The sequence below is a fragment of the Manduca sexta genome, chromosome 17 (assembly GCF_014839805.1).
Source record: "Manduca sexta isolate Smith_Timp_Sample1 chromosome 17, JHU_Msex_v1.0, whole genome shotgun sequence".
In the NCBI taxonomy this organism is placed as follows: Eukaryota; Metazoa; Arthropoda; class Insecta; order Lepidoptera; family Sphingidae; genus Manduca; species Manduca sexta.
Genome location: NC_051131.1, coordinates 1 through 26,308, shown reverse-complemented (window position 1 = coordinate 26,308; position 26,308 = coordinate 1). Strand labels below are relative to the sequence as shown.

The window sequence follows — 26,308 nt, the reverse complement described above, 5'->3', positions numbered from 1 at the left end:
CTTAATCATTCTCGATAGCATAGAAGTCCCGTGCTCACAAGTGGGACAGTATACAACAGTATAGAACATTAATGTTTGCATTTAAAACGTCACATAAAAATATAAAAATAATAATAATAATGAAAACTCACGCGGAATTGATAGATCAAGTTCACCGCCCGCGCTGTTGCAGGGAGCGAGCGGTACATGTGCGGGGCCACGGGGAGGGGAAAGGTGTACTTTTAACGGCCGGCTGTAGTAGTAGGTATCAGTGAGCGACCGGCATGCGCCAGATTTTTTTTATTAACCGGTGTAAATTGAGTAGTGTATTTATTTACTAATTATTAGTACTGCATTTATACGATTCTTTTTTGTAATTCGGGTAAAAGAGTTATAAACATTTAAAAAAAATATGGCTGCTCATTATTTTGTCTTATTTTCAGATTGCTGTTGCCATTTCAGTATCTTTTGTACATTATACATTAACTTTTTATCGTATTTGGAATCAAATACTTAAAGTAAGTCCTTTAAGAATAATATCTTTTTTCGGTTTCATTCCATGGATTTCTTGAGGCCGGAAAACGAGTCTATTGAAAATGTGCATAGAAGAATAATGACTGCTTCAGTAGTCCAGTAAATTACGGTAAAACTATTGCGCTGAGGTTTCAAATCCCTTGGCCGGATTCAACTATATTGTACTGCTCAGTGTCAGCCTCTAATCTGAAAATAGTGTCCGATATGGCGATAGGCTCAGCCCCTATCACATCATGGGAATACACACGAACGACAGAGGCACAACTCTGCACATCAGAGTTGTGCCTCTACCTTTCGAGAAAAAAAAAGCGAGTGCATATGTGTGTAACATCTTCTTAGCCGATTGTGGCTTCTAGTTTGAAGTTTTGAACGTGTTGAGATAGTTTCATGGTTGGCTGTACAATAATCTTCTTTCTAGGGACACACTATTATTCAACTGAATCGACCTGATATATTCGTAGTCAACATGGTGTTTTCATTGACATACCAAATGGGAATCATGATGACAGCGATGGTGGTCGCTCAAAACGTTCGAAACGAGACTCGATTGTTGAAAATAAAGCTAGCGAGGCTTTACAATAACCTGGCAGCTTGTAAGTGCTTTTTTCTATCATATTTTTGCTGATAATTGTTGCTTTACAATTACTCCATTCTCTGTACAACCAGTCAAGCGAATAATAATCTACAACGTTAAATTATATTGCAAGTATTATTATATTCCAAAAATACTTCGGCTACACCCAGAAACCACAGATTGATGTTGGAGACCGTCGTTCAAAACACTAATAAAAAGCATTAATAATATATTTTTTCACAAATCATAAAAATTTAATTGGAAGAAATAATGCCAGTAACAGTCCACTGAATTTCTTTGTGTCTGATTGTTTTCCATTTAGTATGTATAAACTAATCTGTAAAGTCTATGGCACTGAACAAATTGTCACTAAATCAAATTGATGAAATAATCGATTGATTTTGGGGATTTCAAATTTATATTATTATTTAAAAAATACACAAAAACACATATTCCCATATACGTATACGCGCACATTTCAAACTCACACACACACACACATACACACGCACACCAAACACAATTAGATGAAATTAACGACTAACATTTATAAATTGCAGATCCAGATCGCCCTGAGCTTAAGAAAATCAAAAGTTTCTGCAGAATGGCGGTCAAGAAACCGATACAATTGAACTCAGTGGCGAATATAGCCATGGGCATGACTTTATTGCCAACTTACGTGGCTTTAGCTGTTTCCTATGTTATTATTATGCTGCAAATTAACAATACTGTTTGAGCAAACGTTACAACGAAAAATTGGTGATAAAAAAACAGCATATACACAAATCATAGATGAAATATTTGTTTTTATAAACACCTTCATACTTTAAAAAATATTATAGAAGACAAAGATCCCTTAAAAAATTTTACTAATCTATTTATTCTAACATGAAAGTGTGATAGCTTTTGGAGATGTTTATATCTACGTTGGAACTAAACGTGTATACTGAATACTGCATGGATTAAATAAAACTGGCACATAGAGACGCTTCATTATGGATTAATACAATATAGACTAGTTTTTATCACTGAAAATTATACAGCGGGACGTTATTTCGAATGAGGCCTTTTTTATAAGTGCACGGCGAAGTGTCTCCGCTACACTTAATGGTACACTTACAATAAGGTGCGTGGGTTCCAATAGAATGTCGACTGACGAGAGCTGATTACCCCTCGGCAGTTGACATAATTATGCCGGCCTGTTGAAACTAAACATACACACTTCTATCTCAGGTGTAGATCATACAATCTCTGTCCGGCCCGCGAGCAAAAGCAAGAATATTATTCATGTTTTTTTTTTCTAAATGTTATAAAAAGGGTTCAAAATAAAGTGTACAACTCTATTTTATGTTTAATTTATCGAAATGTTTTAAATCATACCACTTCATCATGAGATAGATAGATGCAGCGCTGTCTCCATTACTCTGCATCATTAGATCTAAAGCCTCACATTGTTCATTCATCATCATCAGCCACAGGATGTCCACTGCTGAACATGGGCCTTCTCCAAAGATGGCCAGATCGCCTTATTGGAAGCGGCCCGCATCCAGCGACCTCCTGCGACCACGACGTGCATTTTTATTTTCAAAATGTAGTAGCATTAGAGCGAGTTAAATTAAAATTAATTATTATTAAGTATTGGTATTTATTTTATTTCAAACTTGCACTTTTTTTACATCAACTCTTTTTAAAAAAAACAAATATTTGGTTTCTTTAAGTAACGCTATGTCAAAATGATCCTGTATAACTGTTTCGACGTATATGAAATTAAGTCTATATCGACACTTATGACGTGTGCTCTTACTTTAATCCCTTTTTTTTTGCGGCTAAAATGCGTTATTGCTATCACCACTTGGGAGTGAGTAGAACGATTTTGTTAGTTTTATCGGCCCTATGTTTTAATATCGACTCTCGGGAGTATAGCATCACCCGAGCGAGCATTGTATAGAGTCCCATACCCTATATAAATTACACCGGAATATCAACAAAAAGTCACGCTGGTCTTCTTCGACACATACAGGGTGTCCTGTGGCAATAAGATAGCTGCGTGGTTCGTCTTCGAACTATTTTAACTCCTGATACAGAAAGAAGGTAGTTTCAAGTTTAAGGCGTGTGTATCGGTGTATGTGTGTGTCTGTCTGTGGCATCGTAGCTCTGGAATGAATGGACCGATTTCTAATGCAGATTTTTCTCTATAATCAAACAGTTTCATAGGGTTATCGTGTTAATTGTACATTTCTATGACCTAGTTTTCTACGAATTACGATTTGCTAACAAACTTTTGTATTTTTACGTCACTTATTGATAATCACATGGAATATAATTTGGCGAAAAAAAAATATTTTTGTTTCTCCTTGAACCCAGTCAATGAGTTTTTATTTAAAAAAAAATATCGTGTGTTGGTCCATTATTGTAATCAAATAGCGAAATTTATTGAAGTTTTATAAAAACGATGATGAAAAAACTAAACCATTAACATCCGATTCTATCTTTGATGTTAGGCGTCGATAAAATGCAATTATTAAACAACGTATAAAGCATTAAATACCTTTTGTTTCAGCGTCATTTTGTAACTTTCCATTCAAGTGGCCGTTTAAAAACTCGCGTGGTTCAAAAATGTGTGACATTAAACCCATAAAGACAATAATTTTTGTGGAAAACATGCTTTGTATATATCGCAATTACCTAGTCTTGCCATAAATATTGTAATAAAGAAAAAAGAAAATTGTTAACTGCAAATAACATTTATTACTTTTACAGTGTGTCAGTTTAATACATAAATATAAAACAATTAAAAATATAAAAAGCTTATTCGAAGTGGTCTCCATTGGCTGCAATACAGTCCTTTAAACGATGAGGCCAGTTATCAATAGAAGCACGCACTCTTTCCATGGGAAAATTCTTCACTGCCAATCGTATAGATTGTTTTAGGGACTCCAAATTATCATGGCGTTTAGAGCAAGCTGTACTCTCTAAAACTGACCACAAATCATAATCCAGCGGATTAAGATCGGGACTAGACGACGGCCAGTCTTCAGCTCTGATGAAGTCCGAAACGTTCGATTCCAACCAAGACTGCGTGGACCGAGCTTTATGACCCGGCGCCGAGTCTTGCTGGAAGGACCATACTTGGTTATTGAACATGGTGATGTTAAGGGGCTTAACTACCTTCTCAAGAATGGTATCTTGATACACTTGTGCCGATGTTTTGATACCTTTTTCACAAAAATATGGCTCAGTCACTCCTTCATAGCTAACACCCCACCAAACCATCACTGAAGTCGGATAATGTCCACGTTGCACTCTGTCGACTAATTGGGAAGCTTCCTTAGAGCTTTGAGCATAAATACGGTCATTTTGTTTGTTAAAATGTTGCTCAATTGTAAAAATTTTCTCATCCGTAAACAAAATTTTTCTGTGACCTCCCTTTGCGTACCGCTTCAGTAGTTGTTTCGATTTTACCACCCTATTCTTCTTTAAATTATCAGTTAAGAAATGGCCAGTGCGTCTCTTATAGGCTGCAAGTCCTAAGTCATCTTTTAAAATACGCGACATGGTTCTAGGTGCTATCTTCATTTCCCGAGATAAAATCTTTTGCTTTCGGACAGGATTTCTTCGAATTCTTTCCCTTACTGCTTTGACCACCTTTTTCGTACGAACACTACGTGGACGGCCAGATCTTTTTCTGTCACAAACAGAGGAGGTCTCATTGTACCTATTAATAGCCCGGTACACAAACATTTTACTAATACCAAGTGTATGGAGAGTTTTAAAAATTGCATTTGGCTCCATACCTACTTTGTGTAATGCTATCACAGCGATTCGGTTCTCTTTATCACCCCACACCATTTTAATATCGCAAAATATTTTACAATGTATTGGCGCCAAAATGAGAAAACACAATGAACAATCGTATAAAAATGACAGATTCGAAATTCAAATGTAATATTTTTTTATAATTAAGTGTAACAGTATTTATGGCCAGACTAAGTATATATTTTATGGCGAAAACGCAAAGAGAATACGTATCTTACGAATTACTGTAGAAATAATTTTGTACGCGGCTGTTAGTGTTATCGGCTTAATCATATTGTACAACCACTTTCACAATAATTTGGGGACGGTTTTAATAATTTATTTAATCAACATATTATTCCTTGGTTATTCGACATTATGTATGATAAACGGCATGCGCCACTCTAATTATTTCAAAGAATTCGTCGATACATTTGAAAAACTGCATAGAAACTTCGACAACGACATAACCTATAATAAATCTTTAAATTTTTTGAATTTATTATTCATTGTGGCTTCTACGACGTACTTTGTTATGATATCATTGGAACTTACCAATGATAAAATTAATCAGAAGCTCTTCAACCAAGCGATATTTTTTGGTATTTTGGTTATTTGGGAAAAAATCATCAGATGGTACCGTATGATATCAGAATATCTAGTTTATTGCGTACTTGTCACGATATTACACAATTTTTTTAAACGCTTTAATGAAAATCTGGATAAAACGCAAAAGATATTGCATGAGAATATAATTAATGGTGGAGATATGTCTTATCGAATTAATTTGAAAATTATAGAAGAATCGACTGAGATGTACACAATCCTGGTTGTTAACAGTATAGCATTTAGGAAGTGTTTTGGTGAACAGGTATGTAACAGAAAGTCAAAATTATATATATATATATATATGTAAGTATCTATTGTCTTTCGTCTCTCTCAGTAGTACAGGAGGTCCGTGTCCAGCAGTGGGACAGTATATAATACAGGGCTGATATTGTAATGATATTTTTACTGCTTGGTCCGAAACAAAATGTTGGTTCGGTAACGTGTCATAATTTTGATTATTATAACGTTATTTGTTATAAATAACGTTATTTCTTTTTTCAGATTGTAGCCGCCTTCGCTGTATCCACAATATATTGCATTATAATTTGTTTTCGAATTTGGAATATGCTGTTAAATGTAAGGTGTTTTTGTTGTTTTTTTATTTCTTGAGGCCAAGATCTACTTTATTTTCTAGTTTTAAGTCATTGTAACCTTTCTTTTTTAGGGAAACAACATCATAAAACCAGCTCGAGACGACATATTGTTAATAAACCTTCTATTTTCCATTAGTTGCCAAATAGTGGTCATGATAATGGCAATGGTGGTCGCGCAAAGATTTCAAAACGAAGCTCGGATGTTGACGGTAATCCTAGCAAGGAGTTGTAATAATTTGTCGATTTGTAAGTGGCTCATATTTTTTATTGATTTGAATTTCAGACGAGCTTGCCTTTCGCCTAATGGTAAGCAATATGACCACCCAAAAACAGTGGAAACATGATGCAACACCTTAAATTACAAAGTAAGATTTGGTATTCCACTGCGCTCGCCATCCGGAGACATGAGATGTTCAGTAGTTACACTGGCTACAATGTTCTTCAAACCGTAACACAACAGTGACTACACACTGCTGCTTGGCGGCAGAAATAGACATTGTGGTGGTACCTACCTAGGCGGACTTTCACATATTATGAGAGACCTACCACCAGTTAATCAAAAATCCTTTGTATTGTCATATACTCACAATTTTTTACTTGCGACAACTTTACCAGATTTGACAACGATGGGAATAAATTGCTGTTTTGCAAGTGTTTCTAATTTCCATTTGGAAATAAAAAATCTTGTACATTAATGAAGACAAACAAATAATAAGAAATCATTATTTTGACTTAAATCATAAGTATTGGTGTATACAATTATTGCAGGCCAAATAAAAAAAATACACTGGATCAACTTGATAATATAACCTTTATAAATTCCAGATCCAAATAGGCCTGAGCGTAAGAAAATAAGAAACTTCTATCGGATGGCTTTGAAGAATCCGGTGGAAATAAACTCGGTGGTGGAGTTGGGCGTGGGTATGGCTTTACTGCCCACCTGCGTGTCTGTGGCCGTCTCTTACGTCATTATAATGCTGCAGTTTAACAACACCGTTTGAACTAGAATCACATACAAACATATCACTTTTTCCCCGAACAGTTAAGTTAGATGCAACCAGAACATTTTCATTTTTTTAATAATAAATAAAATAATAATAAAATAAATTAATGTCTAATATATTTAATAATTATAACTTGAATGCGTAAAGAATTTTTAAAAGAATTTGGTCATTAAATGGTAAAAACAAAACAAGACAAATCTTAACAAATTTGAAAGAATATGAATACATCATGATACATATCATATTATGTTAATAATATGTAATTATACAATATGGCCTTCTCAGCGTAGAAATACGATTTCGTGTTACATAAATAACAACTTAACATACAATCTTTCCACCTTTAGCTCAGACAAATCCACACACAAATCGGATTCATTTTAACATTATTTAAATCGTGCATAAGCTTGAATCAAATACCTACATTTTATAAGGTGTATATTTGAAAGTTCGTAGAATTGAAAATACGAAACAATCAAATCCGAATTCGTAATAAGTTATATATACATTTATACAATAAGTAATGTTTAACGTTTTGTTCGTTAAAGCTAAATAAATTAACAATAAAAGACGAACATAAAGTACAAAAATTAGCAAAATAAACCTATATTCGTAGCCAATACGTGATAATTCGCAAAAATATTGCAAATAACTCAATGACGTTTTACAAATAGACGTGTCATACACTAACAAAATGGCACATAAAAACGGCGCACATTTGCTATGGTCACGTACCTGTACATATAATTACAAATTGGCTCGAAGAAGGAATAAAAAGATGCAGCATACATTCGTTAGAAAAGGATATATACATCGATAGTTACGTAACAACGTTAGTGCCGCACGCTCATTGGCTGTTAAGTCAGGCAATTACCTTACTTTCATTTTGCCAGTATTGAGCTCGGACAAGTATCTATGTAATAAAAACATGTTAGAAATAACTGTCTTTTATTTCCTGGGTCGTGAGTTCGTGTCTGCTTGATTCTAGGTCTAGGTAGTAGTAAGTACCTACCCTTTAGGTTTTGATTCGCTTGCGGGTTTCGAAAATTGCGTCATAAACGGCTGTATCTTTTGATTGCGTTGGTTTAGAAGTTTGATTTTGCACAGCTCAAAGGGACAGTAGATCTGAATACTTTATATAAATTTCAGCTTAATACCTCCTCGCGTTCCTGAGAAAACGGGTCTTGACAGACGGACGGACGGACGGACGGACGGACGGATGGACAACAAAGTGATTCTATAAGAGTTCCGTTTTTCGTTTTGAGGTACGGAACGCTAAAAACTAACTCATTAACATCCGATTCTATCTTTGATGTTGGGCTTCGATAAAATGTAATTATTAAACAACGTATTAAGGAATAAATACCTTTTGTTTCAGCGTCTTTTTGTAACTTTCCATTCAGTAGCACGTATTTTTTCAAACATGTGTGACATAAAACCAATAAACACAATAATTTTTGTGGAAAACATGCTTTGTATATATCGCAATTATATATTTTATAGCGAAAATGCGAAGAGAATACGTATCTTACGAATTACTATAGAAATAATTTTGTACGCGGCAGTTACTTTTGTCGATGTAATAATATTGTACCACCACTTTCAAAAGAGTTCGGAGACGGTTTTATTGATTATTTTAAACAACATATTATTCTTAGGTTATTCGATATTATGTATGATAAACGGCATGCGCAACTCTAACTATTTCACAGAATTCATCGATACATTTGAAAAACTGCATAGAAACTCCGGCAACGACATAACCTATAATAAATCTTTAAATTGTTTGAATTTAACATTCGTTGTGGCGTCTGTGACGTACTCTGTTATATTATCAGTGGTACTTACCCAAGATAAAATAAATCACGAGATTGTTAACCAAATGATTTATTTTGATATTTTGTTGATTTGGGTCAAAATAAACAAATGGTACCGTGTGATATCTGAATATTTAATATATTGTATACTTGTCACCATTTTACACATTTTTTTAAACGCTTTAACGGAAGTCTAGATAAAACGCAAAGGATACTGAACGAGAATATAATTAAGGTTGGAGATATGACTGATCAAACTAATTTGAAAATTATAGAAGAATCGACTGAGATGTACACAATCCTTGTTGGTAACAGTAAGGCGTTTAGGAAGTGTTTTGGTAAACAGGTATGTAATAGAATGTCAATATTATAAATAATATGTATTACCTTTCGGCTAAACTAATGTAAACCACCACTTTATGACACGTTTCGGATGACAGCGGAATATGCTACAAACTTGGAGTTTATTTTGTTGATCTGCAATTGTTATTTCTAACAAGGATTACTGCACCTGGATAAACATTAAGCAACTATCCGTCAGTAGTTAAAAATACAATGTTGGCTTGCTATCGGCATTAGTGTCATAATTTTGATCATTCATTATATGTTATCACATCCCCCTATAACATCCCGGGACGGAACACACTCGGCGAAAAGTGGGTACCCTGGTTGCACCTCTGCATACCCCTTCGACAAGAGAAATGTCGGACACCCGCCTACAAGGTGGACGGACGACCTGGCTAAGGTCGCAGGAAGTCGCTGGATGCAGGCCGCTTCGAACAGGCTGATGTGGAGATCCTCGGGGGAGGCCTATGTTTAGCAGTGGACTTCCTATGGCTGAGATGATGATGATGATGATACCCCTTCGGAGATAAATGCATGATGTGTGTGTCATTATATGATATAAATAATTTCGTCTTTTTCAGATTTTAGCAGCCTTTGCTGTGTCCACAATATATTCCATAATAATTTGTTATCGCCTTTGGAATATGCTGTTAAATGTAAAGTGTTTTATTCTATTTTTTACATTTCTTGAGGCCAAGTAATTATTCTGATCAACTATTATTATTTTCTAGTTTAACGTTATCACATTTCTTTTTTAGGGATACAATATCTTTAAACCAGCTCGAGACGACATGTTGCTAATAAACCTTCTATTTACTGTCACTTGCCAAATAGTTGTCATGATAACAGTAATGGTGGTCGCGCAAAGAATTCAAAACGAAGATCGGATGTTGAGAGTAATCTTAGCGAGGATTTATAATAATTTTTCGATTTGTAAGTGGCTCAAATTTTTATTTATTGCTTTGAATGACGAGCTTGCCTTTCGCCTGATATTGGTAAGCGATATAACCGCCCATAAATAGTAAAAACACCATCCAACGCTTTGAATTGCAAAGTATTGTTTGGAAGTCCACTGCGCTCGCCATCCTGAAACATCAGATGTTAATGCGCTGGACAGACAGAAAAGACGAAAGACGCGGACCGGGCGCAGACATATGTCTTTTCTAAGTCTCTTTCAAACAAAATGTATAGAAACGTCGCGACGCAAAAGATACAGAAAAGTCAAACGCGGATATGACACGAACATGACGCATTCTTCGTTTTGAACATGACGCGCGCCCTATTCTAAAACATACAGAAAGGACGGGGCACCGTTGCGAGCGCCAATGGACGGGGTGCGGGCGGGGTGGGGCGCGAGTGTCGGCACTCGCGCGTCGCTGTCACACAAAACTATCTGCGTCCTTGAGTAGTCGAGGTGTTTGGAGAAGGAAGATCATTGTATATTAAATGAAAATGCGGGACGATTATGTATTCAACGTTCAATTTTATACATTTATTGAAAATCATCCAATTTTCTATAATTAAAATAGACCAGAGTATTACAATAACCCTCTGTATATTAGCGAGATACACCAGTGCTATCACATCTTCATCTTCGGAAGATGATATGTCAAAATCGGACAGCTGAATACCGTAATCTCTTCCGGCGCCCATTGCACGTCCATGCCTCGTCTTTTCTATATGTTTTAAAAAATTACGACGGCGCTCTATCCGCCTGTGCCCCACGTCTTTTTTGTGTGGTTTGCGGCTAAGTCTTACTATGTCTTATTATTTCCAGTGTCTTGTTTTTTGTAATACATCTAACTTTGCCATATTTGCCAGTTATGGAAATAAATTGCGGCTTTGCTGGCGGTAGGATAGGTATATATTTTTTGTAAGATATACTTATGTACGTTTTAATTGTCTCGGTGGCGTAGTTGTATTGGTTAAAGAGTAGGACTTATCGTCGTCCTGGATTTGAATCCCGAGTCGGACCAAAAACACTGTGACTACGATTTTCTAACTTAATAATTACTCAGTCCTACCTCGGATTCAGAAAGTTGACGATGTAACACTTCCATACTTCGGAAAACATGATAAACCGTTGGACCATCGCTTGATCTCTCGGCCATGTCGGATTGCTGTCTACTACAATCAACTATAATATCTCTTGCGCACCTGGCTGATCTCTGTAGAGATTAGCCGCCGTGGCCGAAATTCGACTAGGAGGAATTATTATTGTGGGATATAATGCCGAGACAAAAACACCGTCTTCATACAAATCACAGTCCTTAATTAAATGAAAATTGACTAAAACTACGTCTTTATAAAATTACGTTTTACTCCCCTGACTACGCACACGCCATCTTATTTCCCTATGCCCTTTCTCCCTCTTTCCCATACGCCCCTTTTACTCCCACAACTCACGTTCCGTTTCACACATTATTATATCATACATCACTGCCTCGGTGGCGCAGTTGTAATTGTACATGGTACAAATAGGATTACCGCGCTGGGGTCCTGCGTTCGAATCCCGGGTCGGGCCAAAATAATTGTGACTGGGTTTTTCCATTTTAAAAAAAATTACTCAGTCGCAGCTCGGAGTCAAGAAGTTGGCAGTGTGAATACCCCCGTGCCTCGGAAAGCACGTAAAGCCGTTGGTCCTGCGCCTGAGCTCTCACCGGTAATGTTGGATTGCCGTCTCACCGCACTATGAGAGTGAAGGAACAGAGAGTGCACCTGTGCATTGCGCACACACTTGTGCACTATATATAACCTGCGTACCTGGCTGGTCTCCGTTGAGATTGGCCGCCGTGGTCGAAATTCGGCTAGGAGGGGATTATCATATATACTTTGGTTTCGCAGAGATAGAGACATCCGTACACAAGGTACCGTAGTGGCCCAGTGTGTTGCGTTCCCAAATCAGCCTGTGTACCTCCGGTTCAAGCGCACCGGCATAATTGTATCGACTGGGAGAGGTAATCGTCTCCCATCAGTCGACATTGGATACCACTTTACTTACCATCAGAAACAGTGGGGTCACTTTGACGATGCCGCTTAATAAATTAGTAATATTGATTCCGAATCTGTATTTGTCCTATAGTTCATGAAGTGTTTTCTTATTCCTATTTGGAAACGAAAAATCTTATACATTAATGAAGACAAACAAATAATGAGAAATTATTATTTTTACTTAAATCATAAGTATTGGTGTATACAATTATTGCAGGCAAAATAAAAAAAAAATACACTGGATCAACTTGATAATATATTATATAACCAACCTTTATAAATTGCAGATCCAAATAGGCCTGAGCGTAAGAAAATAAGAAACTTCTATCGGATGGCTTTGAAGAATCCGGTGGAAATAAACTCGGTGGTGGAGTTGGGCGTGGGTATGGCTTTATTGCCCACCTGCGTGTCTGTGGCCGTCTCTTACGTCATTATAATGCTGCAGTTTAACCACACCGTTTGAACTAGAATCATACACAAACATATTACTTTTTTTCCCGAACAGTTAAGTTAGATGCAACCAGAATACCTTCATTAGTAAAAATTTTGTGATGTTTTTAATTGCAAATAAATATAATTTTAAATTTTAATATATACGGCTTAACACGTTGAGTGCGTTAGGGGATCTAAATGTTCATAGCGTCACTTTTAGCTGGTGCGGCGCCAAAAATGGTGTTCTCGATCTCTGTGCGAGAGGTCGTAATTTCTTTAACAGATATTTAAAGCGTGCAAAAGCTTCAATGAAATATATTTTAAAAATTATTTCCCTCTTTTCAAAAATGCTTTGCACAACGAATTGAAGGCAAATACCTAGATATTTTCATATCCATTCAGTAGCTATGTTGTCAGTCAAAACATCGGTAATATATTAACACTTTGGGGATGAACTTTCAAATATATTATCTTTGAGTTTAAGTACTTATATTATATGATAAAATTACTAAAATGCAACAAATTCTAGCGCTTGGTTTAAACTGAACATTGTCAGTTAGTCGGTGTTTAGAATTTTTATTACGATTAAAATGTTTTAGATTCAGCTGCTCTGTGTTTATTATGTGACTATCAATAAAATAAAATTGAAGTATTTTCTGTGTTTCATTTACAGTAATTTTTGCTAAAAGAATTTGGATGGATTATAAAATCCATTCAATCAATCCAATTCAATCCAATTGTATAAACAACCAGCCCCCAATTTGATAATCCGATTCCACGGAAATCGAGATAGAAAACTACAAGATTAATACTTTTTACTTCGTCACTAAATATAATGAATACAAATATATACTCTTTTAGTATTATTTCCATATGATATCCCTAATTTACCTTCAATCCTTCCTCAACTTATAAGTACCAAGAATTGCCATCACTGATGGATTAACTATCTTCCGTGGTGCGCGTAACATTTCCTCATTCGTTATCTCCTTTCTGTTATCTCTCGCTGAGTGGTTGATTACCTCTGCACCAAGCTAATACAAATTGGGAGATTTGTCCTTAATCTTTGACATGTTTAGTTGTCTTCCCGACTTTCCCTGATGATGGGGTATTAGTAAAGTTATTACCGGGCATTATGGGGCTCAACGTGTTAGTATGATGAGTGTAGTTCAGTAAGTTAAAATACACAACAGATGTATCGAAAATAAACTATTTTTCGGATTTTATTGCGTTTTTTATTATAATTATCTCCCTACCTGTTGTAGACTTTGCAGCCTTCATGATCACGGGCCTGAGGTTTTGGTCTTCGAAAAAGTCAGTTACAATATTTGTCTTACTTTTATAATTATACAATTTTTTAAAATATTTTTGCTCTTGACGAACTGACCTACGGAAACCGAGCTCTCAGTGTCTTGAAGACTGGCAGCCGGTCTTTTGGGTTCCGATTTCATTAAATGTAGAATAGGATCCTGAGCTGTGCTAGTTTCCAACCATATTTTATTGAAATTTTTATGTTTTTTAATTTTTAATCGCGAATCATCTCTGGTAAAAAAATTGTGTTTTTTGCCAAAGATTTGGGGCTTGTATTATCAAAAATAACGATTAGAGCCTTCTTCCAAGTGTTCAGGAACTGCACACGTCGTAGAGCGTCGACGACTCTTATCTCGGCTAAATTAAAAGAAATATAGGGACCCGCGTAAAAGAACGTGTTTACGTGAAACACCGATAGTCCACAAAGTCTCAGTATCTTCGAAGAATCTATCGTCGAAGTATCTTAATATATATCCATATCCAAGCAGGCAGCATTATATTCTACCATCCAATATTATGTAACAATATCTAAATCCTCATCAGTAAGTAACCATACCAAGAAAGTCCGGCAAGATAAATGACCGTGAAACCGTTCTCGGCTGCACATAAACAGTTTTGTTATCCTACAAATAAATTGCTGAAGCCTTCAGGGATGCGAAGTTGCAATGCATTCCCGAGAAAAGGGTTCGCACTGAGATTCGAGGCACGTTGTCGTCTCGTTTCAGATAAAGTGGATGTTGTTATGCAAGAGGGAACCAAGTCGAAATGGCAGTTTGTATATAATTAAGATTTTTATAAAAAGTTGTGTAGAACGGCCAAGAATTATCTCCGTAAACACGTACTTGTTCTAAGAGATATTTTTTAAAACATGCCAAGCGTTTGGAAACGTTCGCTGTTTTAAATTTAAACAAAATCGGTGTTTCATTCACTGGTTCCCTTTCGGGCAACTACGTCCAATTGACTTCTGAATCCAAACTATACCTACTTCTGTATTGTACTAAATCATTCGTTTCTCTTTTGTTAGACCGGTCACGGAGTGGATGAAGGTTTATTCTGAGATAATGCTTGACCCACGGAACTTGCTTTGAATTATTCGTGGTTTTTTTATATTTTTGTATCTAATGTGTGTCTGTCCTGTTGGAATTTTGTTTTTATTCAAAATAATATTTTAGTAAAATTTTATAAGGTGCATATTTGAAAGTTCGTAGAATTGATATGATTGATTGATTGACTTCGTAATACGTTATATATATGTATTTTTTTACGTGTTATTTGTTAAAGCTAATAATAAAAGAACATAAAGTACAAAAATTTGCAAAATAAACCTATATTCCAAGCCAATACGTGATAATTCGCAAAAATATTGCAAATAACGTTCTCTTATTTCCTGGGCCGTGAGCTCGTGTCTGCTTGAGGTGGCCGCCACCGTTTTAGGTCAAGTATTTTTAGTGTCAGACCATCCGATATTTTAGACCGAACGATCCGAATCGGCGGATTTATACGACCATTTTACTATAGGGACATGGGTGTGTGACTGCGGATATAACAATCTGTTTCAATAGGTCGACGGGTCGCTATGTAAAATACCTACGTTGTTACTTTAAAATTTTAATTGATTTATTTTACCGAATGAAAATATTCATAAATATATTGTGGTCTTTTTTTTAATTTAAAATATTTAAACAAACAGTTTCATACTTTAATTCTTATATAGCATTTTTGTTACTAATATTATAAGTGTAAATAGTAGTAATGTATTAGTAATATGCTATTTAATCATCTCTCGTAGATGTTAATGACTAATTACGATGATGATGAAATATTAGTAAAGATTTTTCAGTGTATGCCTTTCTATTGGAAATGATTCACAGAAAGCGTTGAACCGATTTCGATGAAATTTAACATGTTCTAGAATAATATAAGGTTTTTATCTTTGTAAGCGAAACAGCATTTTCCGGGGAATGTTACACGCGAGCGGAACCGCAGTCAATATCTAGTGTAATAACTAAGTGAACAGTTAATGGTTATTTAAGTAAACACTAAAAGCATTAAAAGAAGTCTTATGAAAGAATAATCGTCACCAAAATTTGTAGCAGCTTGCGTTACCTTTTGATCGTAGCATGACTAACGTTTACTAGCAGCTTCGTTCGCGTAACTGTAAAATAAAATGCAAAATTATTCCAAATCGCACGCGACCCGTTCTTTGCGTCATGATCTACTCGTCTCTATATTTCAGATATAGAGACAAGTAGATTATGATCTGAACAGTACTTTTATTTGCCAAGATTTGTTTTAAACGTTTGCGGGAAAATGACCATTTCAATGAGCAATGATGGTAAGTGGAGTGGGGACAAAAGAATGTCAACTGATCAGAAATGATTACCCCTCGACAATCGACACAATTATGCCGGCTTGTTGGAACTGGATATAAAAGGAGTCTTGTTACAATCGGTCTAGCCATTTTGGAACTACCTTGTCTGGACAAACAAAATGTCAATTCGCTAAACAGGCATACCTTTTAATTATTAACTTATAACATGAAGTAACTTAATAGTTTAACATGAAAAGTTACGTAAGTAATTTACTTAATAACGCTAAAACATATTTTCTATTTTAACGTCACTTCGTCAAATTACATTGTTGTGACACGTATTGTAAGAAATGTTAGACATAAAAGCAATTAAAATATTTCTTTTCATCGAAAACATTTTGTGCATTTATCGTAATTATACGTTTTATAAGAAAAAAACACAAAAAATCGTGCTGTTCCATGTCATTATTACATTATCTTTTTGTGTCGCGGTTGTTGCTAATGATATTTATGTTACATACGAATACTTCCGAGGCAACTTGAGCACGCTTTTCTTAATTTTGATATACCATTTTCAGTTTACTGTTTATACTATGCTGAGTATTGTATGCGGCATTAGCCAATCTGGTTCATTCGAAGAACTAATCAATACTTTAGAAAAGATGCACAACAAGTTCAAAGATGACGTATATCACGCTAATTCTTTAAAGAAAATGAATACTCATTGCATATTACCCGTCGTGTATTTTATAGTGCTGACATTAAGTGTTTTGTACGAAAGAATGAACTATGTATTCCTTGATCATTTAATTGTCTTTGATGTTCTGCAGTATATTAGTGAGATTGCCATGAGTTATTGTTACCTTACTCAATACTTTGTATATTCATTATATTTGACAATTATTTATGAGTTATTTAAGCGGTTTTATATATTGTTGAATGAAGTGAAGACAAAACTAGATGAGAAAATTGTGGCTGGTGAAAAAATTACTGATAATATTAATTTGAAAATAATAGAAGAATGGGCCGAAATGTACGGAGACCTCGTGAAGATCAGTAAAGCGTTTAGAAAGTGTTTCTCTGGTCAGGTAACTGATTCTGCAAAATAGTTATTACCTGTATTATTTTTTAAAGGTTGAGTCACGTGTGATTCCTTCTAATGAATGATTTCGATCGCTATGGTCCTGGAGTATCACGGAAAATAATTTGCTGCTGTTAGGATATATTTTATATCCGCTCGGATAGCGACCATCGTAAACAAGGTGTTAAAACCCGCCATAGTGGCTCACGTAAGTGTGTCGCGTTCCGGTATCAGCCTGTGCATAGCCGAGGGGCAATCATCTCTTGTCAGTCGACATTTTATTGGACTCCACTCCGTTTACCATCAGGCACAGTGGGGTTTAAGGTTAAGAGTTTCGTATGTAAAAAAATAAAAAAGGTTCTCCTAAAAAAAGGTTGATACCCTTTTTCCCAAGGAGCAACCGTCCGAGACCATGGTGATACCATGGTCTCGGACGGTTGTTCCTTTTGACCCCCCTCTTCCGCCTGTCAGGCCTCCACTGCATCTTAGTAGTAGCGAAGGTTTGTGCTTAAGTTACAATACTGCAGTAAATAATACAGTACAATTTTATCTACAGTGAATAAATGTAAAAGTTAATACGCATATAATTTTGTTTCATGGCTATCATTATTTCTTTTAAAAATTGTTCGAAAATAATTTATTCTGTGTTGGTAATTTTCAGATGACTGTTGCTGTTGCAGTATTTACTTTACATCATGTATTAATGTCATTTCGTTTTTGGCTAACATTGCTTAGCGTAAGTATTCAATACCAGAAATCATCTATCACTTTTAAATCGTGGTCTGATTTTCAATGTACAAATTGGGTAGAGCTTAGGGAAAAAGTTTTTAGTACAGTGAATAAGCGGCGATAGCCCAGTTAGATGTGGAACGGACTGCCAAGACGAATGTCCGCAGGTTCAAAACCCTAGGGCACACACCTCTGAGCTTTGTAAAAAAAAAATGTGTGTATTCTTTGTGAATTATCGCTTGCTTTAACGGCGAAGGAAAACATCGTGAGGAAACCTGCATACCTGAGAAATTCTCTATAGGAATTTTGAGGGTGTGTGAAGTCTACCAATCCGTACTAGGCCAGCGTAGTGGACTAAGGCCTAATCGCTCTCAGTAGTAGAGGAGGCCTGTGCCCAGCAGTGGGACAATTTGTAATACAGGACTGATGATGATGATGATGAGTACAATTGAATTGTTTCAGGCCTCGTGTGATTACACACAACTTCTTTTTAATATGAATGGGTGTTTATTATTAGTGGCAGCGGGATTTCTTTAATACAACTGTTTTTTTGTTAGTATAGATGACAAACGTAGGTACTGTAGAACTTTTTTCCTATCTCAGAATTTCAAGGGAAAAGGAGGCGGTGTTACAATGATGATGACCATGTTCTTTGATATCACATATCATTTGACTGCCGTGACAACAGCAATGCTTGCAGCGCAAAGAGTCCAAAATGGAGTTCCTGTACTTAAAAGAATTTTAGCTAGCTTTTACAACATTTTGACAGCGTGTAAGTATCATGATGATTTGTTACTTTTCTTTGTGATGTATATTGTCATTAGCACGAATCGATAGTTAAATCGTATGTATAGGCTTACAACCTTAAATTTTGTTGCGGCTTCGGCGTCGGCTTACTAAAATTATTTTTATGCACGATTTTCTGTTAGTACATATTTTTCCAGCTCTGCTAATGTTTTTGTTAATAATATCAGCCCTGTATTATATACTTGCCCACTGCTGAGCACGGGCCTCCTCTACTACTTAGAGGGTTTAGGCCTTAGTCCACCACGCTGGCCTAGTGCGGATTGGTAGACTTCACACACCTTCGAAATTACTACAGAGGAACTTCTCAGATGTGTAGGTTTCCTCACGTTGTTTTCCTTCACCGTTAAAGCGAACGATAAATTTACAAAGAATGCACACATGATTTTTTAGAAAGGTCAGAGGTGTGTGCCCTTGGGATTTGAACCTGCGGACATTCGTCTTGGCAGACCGTTCCATACCCAACTAGGCTATCGTCGTTTTTGTTAAGTCATGTTATTGAATTTTTGGCGTCGTACTACCAGTCAATTGTATATTATAGACTCCTAAATATCAATCTGAAAATAAAATTTATTGTTCTTCAGAAATATAATATTATCTTATGTTTATTAAACATCGTCATTTGTTTCTGTAAAATAATAATCAGTGTCAATATAATTGCATTTATTGCAGATCCAAATCGGCCAGAATTGGGAAGAATCAAGAACTTCTCTCGGATGGTGGCCCAGAACCCGGTGGAAATAAACTGTATAGCCAAAATTAACATGGGGATGGCTTTATTGCCTACCTGTATCTGCGTCGGACTTTCATTCGTGATCGCAATGTTGCAGTTTGATAAAGCCATTTAAAGCCGAATTATATAATGTTATGTTGTTGAATATCTACCACTGAATTTATCAATGTGATGGTGAAACGGAAAAATACATTATTGACAGCGTTGTGTCAGATAGTTAGATGGAACTTTATCATCATCACCTGATGGTAGGCTGATGATGATTCATCAGCCTACAGCTGTCCACTGCTGAACATAGGCCTCCTCTAAAGCGCGCCACGCTGCTCGGTCCTCCGTTCTCCTTATCCAGAGTCCACCGGCAATCCTACGAATATCGTCGGACCAGCGGGACGGAGGTCGTCCTACGCAACGAACTTTATCATGACCCGGTTAAAATAGCCCAAGTCTATAAAAAAGTAATGATAAGTTTATTAATTATGCATATACTTCAAATAATTAACGGGCGTTGGGCAATATGTCATTTAAATTATGAAAACAATCCATTACCACCCGATTCTTTATTTTGATGCCAGAGGTAGATAAATTGCACTTTACTTAATAACGTATTAAATGAATACTTCGCTTTTATCGGAGCCATTCAGTAATTTAAATTGAAGTAACAAACATTGTTTCGATAATGATCAAAATAAAAGTAATAAAAACATTTATTTTGTTTGAAAATTTTCTTTGTATATATCGTAATTGTTTGTTTTACGATGCAAAACAAAGATGTGATGTTGCGTATAATTATTTATTGGATATAAACTCAATTGTAGAAATAGTCATGGGTTTGTCTACCTATATATTACTCAAATGTGATTGTAATATTTTATATATATTTTATTATAATTTATGTGATTGTAATGCTTTAGTTCAATCATACTGGTGGTAATTTTGCTGGTGGTAGGATATATTATTTTCGCCCTGATAGCGATCAACGTACACAATGTGTTAAAACCTGCCAGAGTGGCCCACGTAAGTGTCAGTTCCGGGATCAGCCTGGTCCAACATGCCGGCACAATTGTGTCAATTGTCGAAGGGTAATCGTCTCTCTTCAGTCGAAAATCTATCTGGACCAAACTTCACTTACCAATAGGTGCCATGGGGTACTTTGTGGTGGCTGTATAAAAAAGGTTTGTTGTTAGTGGATAATAATAATATCAGCCCTGTACTATATACTTGCCCACTGCTGAGCACGGGCCTCCTCTACTAGTGAGAGGGATTAGGCCTTAGTCCACCACGCTGGCCTGGTGCGGGTTGGTAGACTTTACATTCCTTCGAAATTCCTATAGAGAACTTCTCAGATGTGCAGGTTTCCTCACGATGTTTTCCTTCGCCGTTAAAGCGAACGATAAATTCACAAAGAATACACACATGATTTTAGAAAAGTCAGAGGTGTGTGCCCTTGGGATTTGAACCTGCGGACATTCGTCTTGGCAGTCCGTTCCACGCCCAACCAGCCTATCGCCGCTAGTTAGCTAGTTGTTAGTGGATGCTTAATAGATTTCGATTGAAAGAATATTCATTTTGAATTTTGAATATCTCCTTCAATCCACTTTTTTTATTGCGAGGTGTTATTTGTCTCAATTGATATGTCCAAGTAGGTTTTGAAAATAGGACGCAACCAATTCCACTTTGATTGGACTCCGTACAGTGCTCTTTGATCAACATAACATCCAATTAGCCATCAAATCTGGAGTTAGAACAGGCTTTGATCGTATCAGTTTTAAGGATTGCATTTTTATATGAAAGCATTGATTTGAGTATTTTTTTTTTAATTCAGTGATCATTTGTTTATTAGAATTACGTGAATATTTAGAAGGTTCAAGAACAAATGTCTTATTATGTTTTATTCTCCTTTCCCGGTTTTAAATTCCTTTCAAAAAATGTTTTATATCAAATTGTAACTTTCATAAATTCTTATATGTCTAAGCAATATTAATAACAAATATTATTTTTTTGCCGCTGTACCAATATATAAATTTGCATGCTGTGGTTACTCTTATAATTAAAGAAACACGTCACATTGTTAATTGTAAAAATGCGACAACATTGTTTTTATTGTATGTCGTGTATCCTTCATCGGAGGTCCTTAAATCAATAAATAATTGAACTAGTAACTGTGTAATCTGTCTTTAAAATTTCTTAAGGCCACACTTTGTGGATACAACAAGCCTATAAACTATTAAATCTTTGTTGCCAATTGGACTAAAAAGACATTCGATTTATTTAGCAATTTCTTGTATATTTGGATGTTAATCGAAAAGGGTAACCAAATAAATGTAAAAGTAGTTTCTGTATTTTATTTGTTGAATCGTTTTAAATCCTATTATAGAGCTAAATAACTTATCTAAATCTACAAGCGAAATCTTGTATAGTAATATAAAGGTTAACCAAATTAAATTTTACAAAGAATTAGATTTGGATTCAGAAAGGGTACGGTCAAATATTACATTTAGAAGGCACAATAAATAAAATACTAGTGCCCAGTGGCGTAGTTTTATTATAGTGCGACTGCATTGCTGACTTCTTGGGTTCAATTGCCGGGCGGGCAGTGATATTGGGTCGTTCTACTCAGTATTTGCGTTGTGTTTGGAAATGTGCGTAGTAAATTACATCCTGGACCCCTTTTACTACGTTTTACTCAAGCTCCACTGTTAGGAGTCATAAAATGCGTGCCACTGCTGGTCCTGGCTTACAGGAGTTGTAGTGGTGGGTGTGAGGGCGGGAAAGTCTTTCTCTTATGTCTTATTCAAAGGTCTCGAATTCAACTCCCAGTTCGAATTCGAGACCTTAGCGCCATAATTATACTGGGCACGTAATACAACAACGCCATCGCGGCAGTCATACATAGAAACATAACTAAAATATTTCATTTCAATACATACACTAATATTATTAGCTAATATGTACGCCTTAAACTGCCCTTTTTCATGAATTCTCTTATCCCGTGTAATGCTTGTCTTGTCTGTAAGGAATTGCCTCGAGCGACACTATCGACAATAATATCTTTTCTTTATCTTCTTTGTTTTTTTTTATTTTTGTTTTTGGTGTACAATAAAGTTATTAAATAAAAAATTTATACAGTCAACGTAGGAGATTTGTTTTTCATCAATTACTTACTCGAACTCGAAAATTACTTACTCGAACGCCGAAATTAAACTAGCTCGGTGGACTGGTCTCTTTTTTTTTCGTTTCGCGGAGAAAGTGCCGTATTACTACCGCCCAGCCTTCGTGGGGGGCGACTGAGTGGTTATGCTGGGGTAACCGTGCCTTACGGCCCGGCTTTGAGCCGCCCGGATTTGATGGTGACCTTCGGGCGACCGCCGGGCCGAGTCCCTAACCCTATATACAACTTAAACCTATGCACGGCCTACCAGCTAAAACTCCGCGGTGGCCCTCTTCGGCGCATTTAGGACGGCTGCGGGCTTCCTCTGACGTTGAAGTATCTAAGTCCGCAACCGCAGCCGCCCCTGCGCGGTGCCGCTTTACGGCCCGTCCCGACAGGCAGGGATACCGTGGTGGAATTCTCCAAACGCCCCCATTCCACAGGGCGGTTGGACTGGTTTCCTAGTTTAACCTCTAAATACGACTGCCGAGACGTATGTCCGCAGGTTCAGAACTCAAGGGCACGCATCTGTCACTTATCTTAATTATATATGTATTCTTTGTGAATTTTCGCTTGCATTAACGGTGAAGGAAAACATCCTGAGGAAACCTGCGTACCAATCCGCACTAGGCCAGCGAGGTGGACTATGATCTAATCCATCTCAGTAGTAGAAGACCGTGCCCAGCGGTGGGACAGTATATAATACAGGGCTGATATTATTTTTATAATAGGTATATTTAGATGATTTTAAACTTATTCCATCTTGCCACAGGTCAAATAAACGAACAAAACACACGTGAGCAAAATATGATAAGTAAAACAGTTTATAATTTAAAAATTCTTTTATACGTAAATCGTAAGCAATTTCCCGCGCGTTTATATTTTATATCCGTAGTCTTTAATACATCGTTCGCGGCGTTTTACTTTCGCGTTATGTTTTTGACACGGAATTTATTGACGTTTTTATTTCGCGTTGCCTTCAGACGACGAAATATAAAATTTTAGTAACACGCTTTAGTACGATGCGCGTCGTCAAGTATTATACACCTTATGAGAATATGCGAAGGGCCGTGGGTTTTATGTTTGTTTTAATTAAATGACTGGCGGTTTTTTATTAAAATTTTGTTAGAGAGTTTGAGGTAAGGGAGCCCTATTCCGTCTTTGAAAAGGTTTGATAGCCGTTTAGATAAAAAGGCCTAGAAATCCGCTATTTACCTAAACGACCTAAGAAAGGTGAAAAGTATTAGAACGCCCATAATTACAAAAAACGTATTTGCCCCCGTACAGGGATCCCTGACCTTAAAGGTCATTTTTGTTTGTTAATTTTAATTATTTATTGTAGATCCTGTTAAAATAAGTTCTGTTTATTTATATGTTTACCAGTTTAAACATTGGGTATAGGTAAACTTAATTCAATAGGCTTTCATTACCAGACAATCTGATATTGTGTTGTCAAATATGTTACTTATTATTAAATGTTTGGTTGAAGCCATCAATTAGGTAGACACAGACATAATGACCGTAGTTTAAATCCCGTGCCAATCTGAGCCTTAAGAACCCACACATTCAAAACATAGCGGAAAAACTCGCAAATCTAAACGAATATTACCTTCCTTATCTTACTTCAATATCACCATTTTCATACATTTAAATGCCAGTTTCAAAACGCCTTTCATCCTAATAAAATACAGTTTATTTTCGAAGCAAAAACCTCTTTACTTCGTGTAGGTAGTCTAATTTACTACAGAGGAAATAAGGCGTCAACGTTATTTCCGTTCAGGCATTTTTGGCAATAGACACGCGATACGCAATTGAGTCGTGACGTGTTTGGATGTCAATGTACTCGTGTGTGACGTGAAAAACGCAAAATTGGATAACATTTTAATCAACTTGATATTTTAACAGAGAAACGAACTCCAGCGCGGTACCTCGTTATTGAGCATCGTGACACAACTGTTTTGATGATTTTTTTTTGATTTCTTTGAATTACGAGACGAGCTTGCCGTTCGTCTGATAGTAAGCCGACCGCCGATAAACAGTAGAAACACCATCCAACACCTTGAATTACAAAGTATTGTTTGGTATTCCACTCTGCTCTGGCATTTCTACATCGGCTTCAACCTTTTACCCGATGAAGTGTTGCATTAATGAGGACCTTCAGCGCATTAGGGACCTGATCTAACTATCAGGCCTTTGTCCTCGTGGACCTTTCCCCCCCAACTTTCTGATCATGTGCAGCTATTCAAGGTTGTCTAGTTCGCGAAAAAAACGAAATAAATAGGACTTAATAGAACAAACAATCGATATTTCAATTGAGGGCTAAGGGACTTAAAAAAATATTTATCTCTGATTTAATAATTATGTTATAATAATATCAGCTCTATATTATATACTGTCCCACTGTTGGGCATGGGCCTCCTCTACTACTGAGAGGGATTAGGCCTTAGTCCACCACGCTGGCCTAGTGCGGATTGGTAGACTTCAGACGCCCTTGAAATTCTTATAGAGAACTTGTTAGGTATGCAGGTTTCCTCACGATGTTTTCTTTCACCGTTAAAGCAATCGATAATTCACAAAGAATATTATGTTAAATATAATTATGTTACTACCTAATAATAATATTATAGTTACAAGTTACAGATAAACTGAGTGAAATGAAATCAGGAACGAAAGGTGTTCCTGTAACATATTAATATATCAGTGGTTGATGTCGGATAAATTTAGAGGATTTGATTGAGGCGTCTGGAGACATTTAAACTCATTGCTGTAATCTATTGGCTAATTTGATCATAAGACGTAGGAACGAGACATGCTGAAGATATTCAAACTTATTATTAAAGAATCTATTGGCGAAATTCAAAGTATAATACACAGCAGGGTCTAAACATACTTTTGCCGTGTAAATACAAGTTGGTGCTTCGTTTGTAGATCACCTTAACGCTGTTATAATTATTACAAGGCCGGTACAGACCTGTTCCGTATAAATAATTGTGAGCGCTGAAAACACGTGATATACATTTAGGAAAATGACGCGCCGCCGAGACTGTATTGTGCTATGTCGACGTCATTAAAATGCATAACTGCTGGGCAAACGTGGGTTGGTGGCATACTTATTACAGCACGACATGATTTAGTTTTAAATATCAGATTTTTTTATGAGGCAAAGAGACCCCATGGCAATTGATAGTAAGTAGTAAGTGGAATGTAGTTCAATAGAATGTCGACTGATGAGAGATGATTACCCATCGACAGGTTACACAATTATGCCGCCATATTGGAACCGGATGTACACAGGCTGATCCCAGAACGCGACAGACTTACGTGGGCCATTATGGCGGGTTTGAACACCTTGTATATGGTGGTTGCTCACCGGGCGGATATAAAATATATGCTACCACCAGCAACAATAGAATGAGACAAGTTTTTTTATTAGCTTCAATCTTAATTTATTGAAACGTGGAATCATTTATTTTTTCCATCTACTTAAGCCTACTTTATTATATTTGTGTAGCAACTTT

At 36.3% G+C, this 26,308-nt stretch overlaps 3 protein-coding genes across 3 annotated transcripts; all 3 read left to right on the top strand.

Annotated features, from left to right (window-relative positions):
* Positions 1–979: 979 nt before the first annotated feature.
* LOC115443110 lies at positions 980–7,085 on the top strand. Its single transcript, XM_037439792.1, has 2 exons — positions 980–1,106; positions 6,910–7,085. The coding sequence occupies exons 1-2, from the start codon at positions 980–982 to the stop codon at positions 7,083–7,085; spliced, it is 303 nt and encodes a 100-aa protein (XP_037295689.1).
* Positions 7,086–10,016: 2,931 nt separating this feature from the next.
* On the top strand, positions 10,017–13,107 carry LOC115443116. The gene is made up of 2 exons (XM_037439761.1): positions 10,017–10,183; positions 12,529–13,107. Exons 1-2 carry the CDS (start codon positions 10,042–10,044, stop codon positions 12,702–12,704), a joined length of 318 nt encoding a protein of 105 aa, XP_037295658.1. The 5' UTR covers positions 10,017–10,041; the 3' UTR covers positions 12,705–13,107.
* Positions 13,108–16,645: 3,538 nt separating this feature from the next.
* LOC119189537 lies at positions 16,646–20,070 on the top strand (the record flags this gene model as incomplete). The annotated part of the gene is given in 4 exon segments (XM_037439514.1): positions 16,646–17,383; positions 18,709–18,877; positions 19,582–19,643; positions 19,921–20,070. Coding segments are annotated over 4 exon segments (1,119 nt in total), but the record flags the coding sequence as incomplete, so codon positions are not given.
* Positions 20,071–26,308: the final 6,238 nt, after the last annotated feature.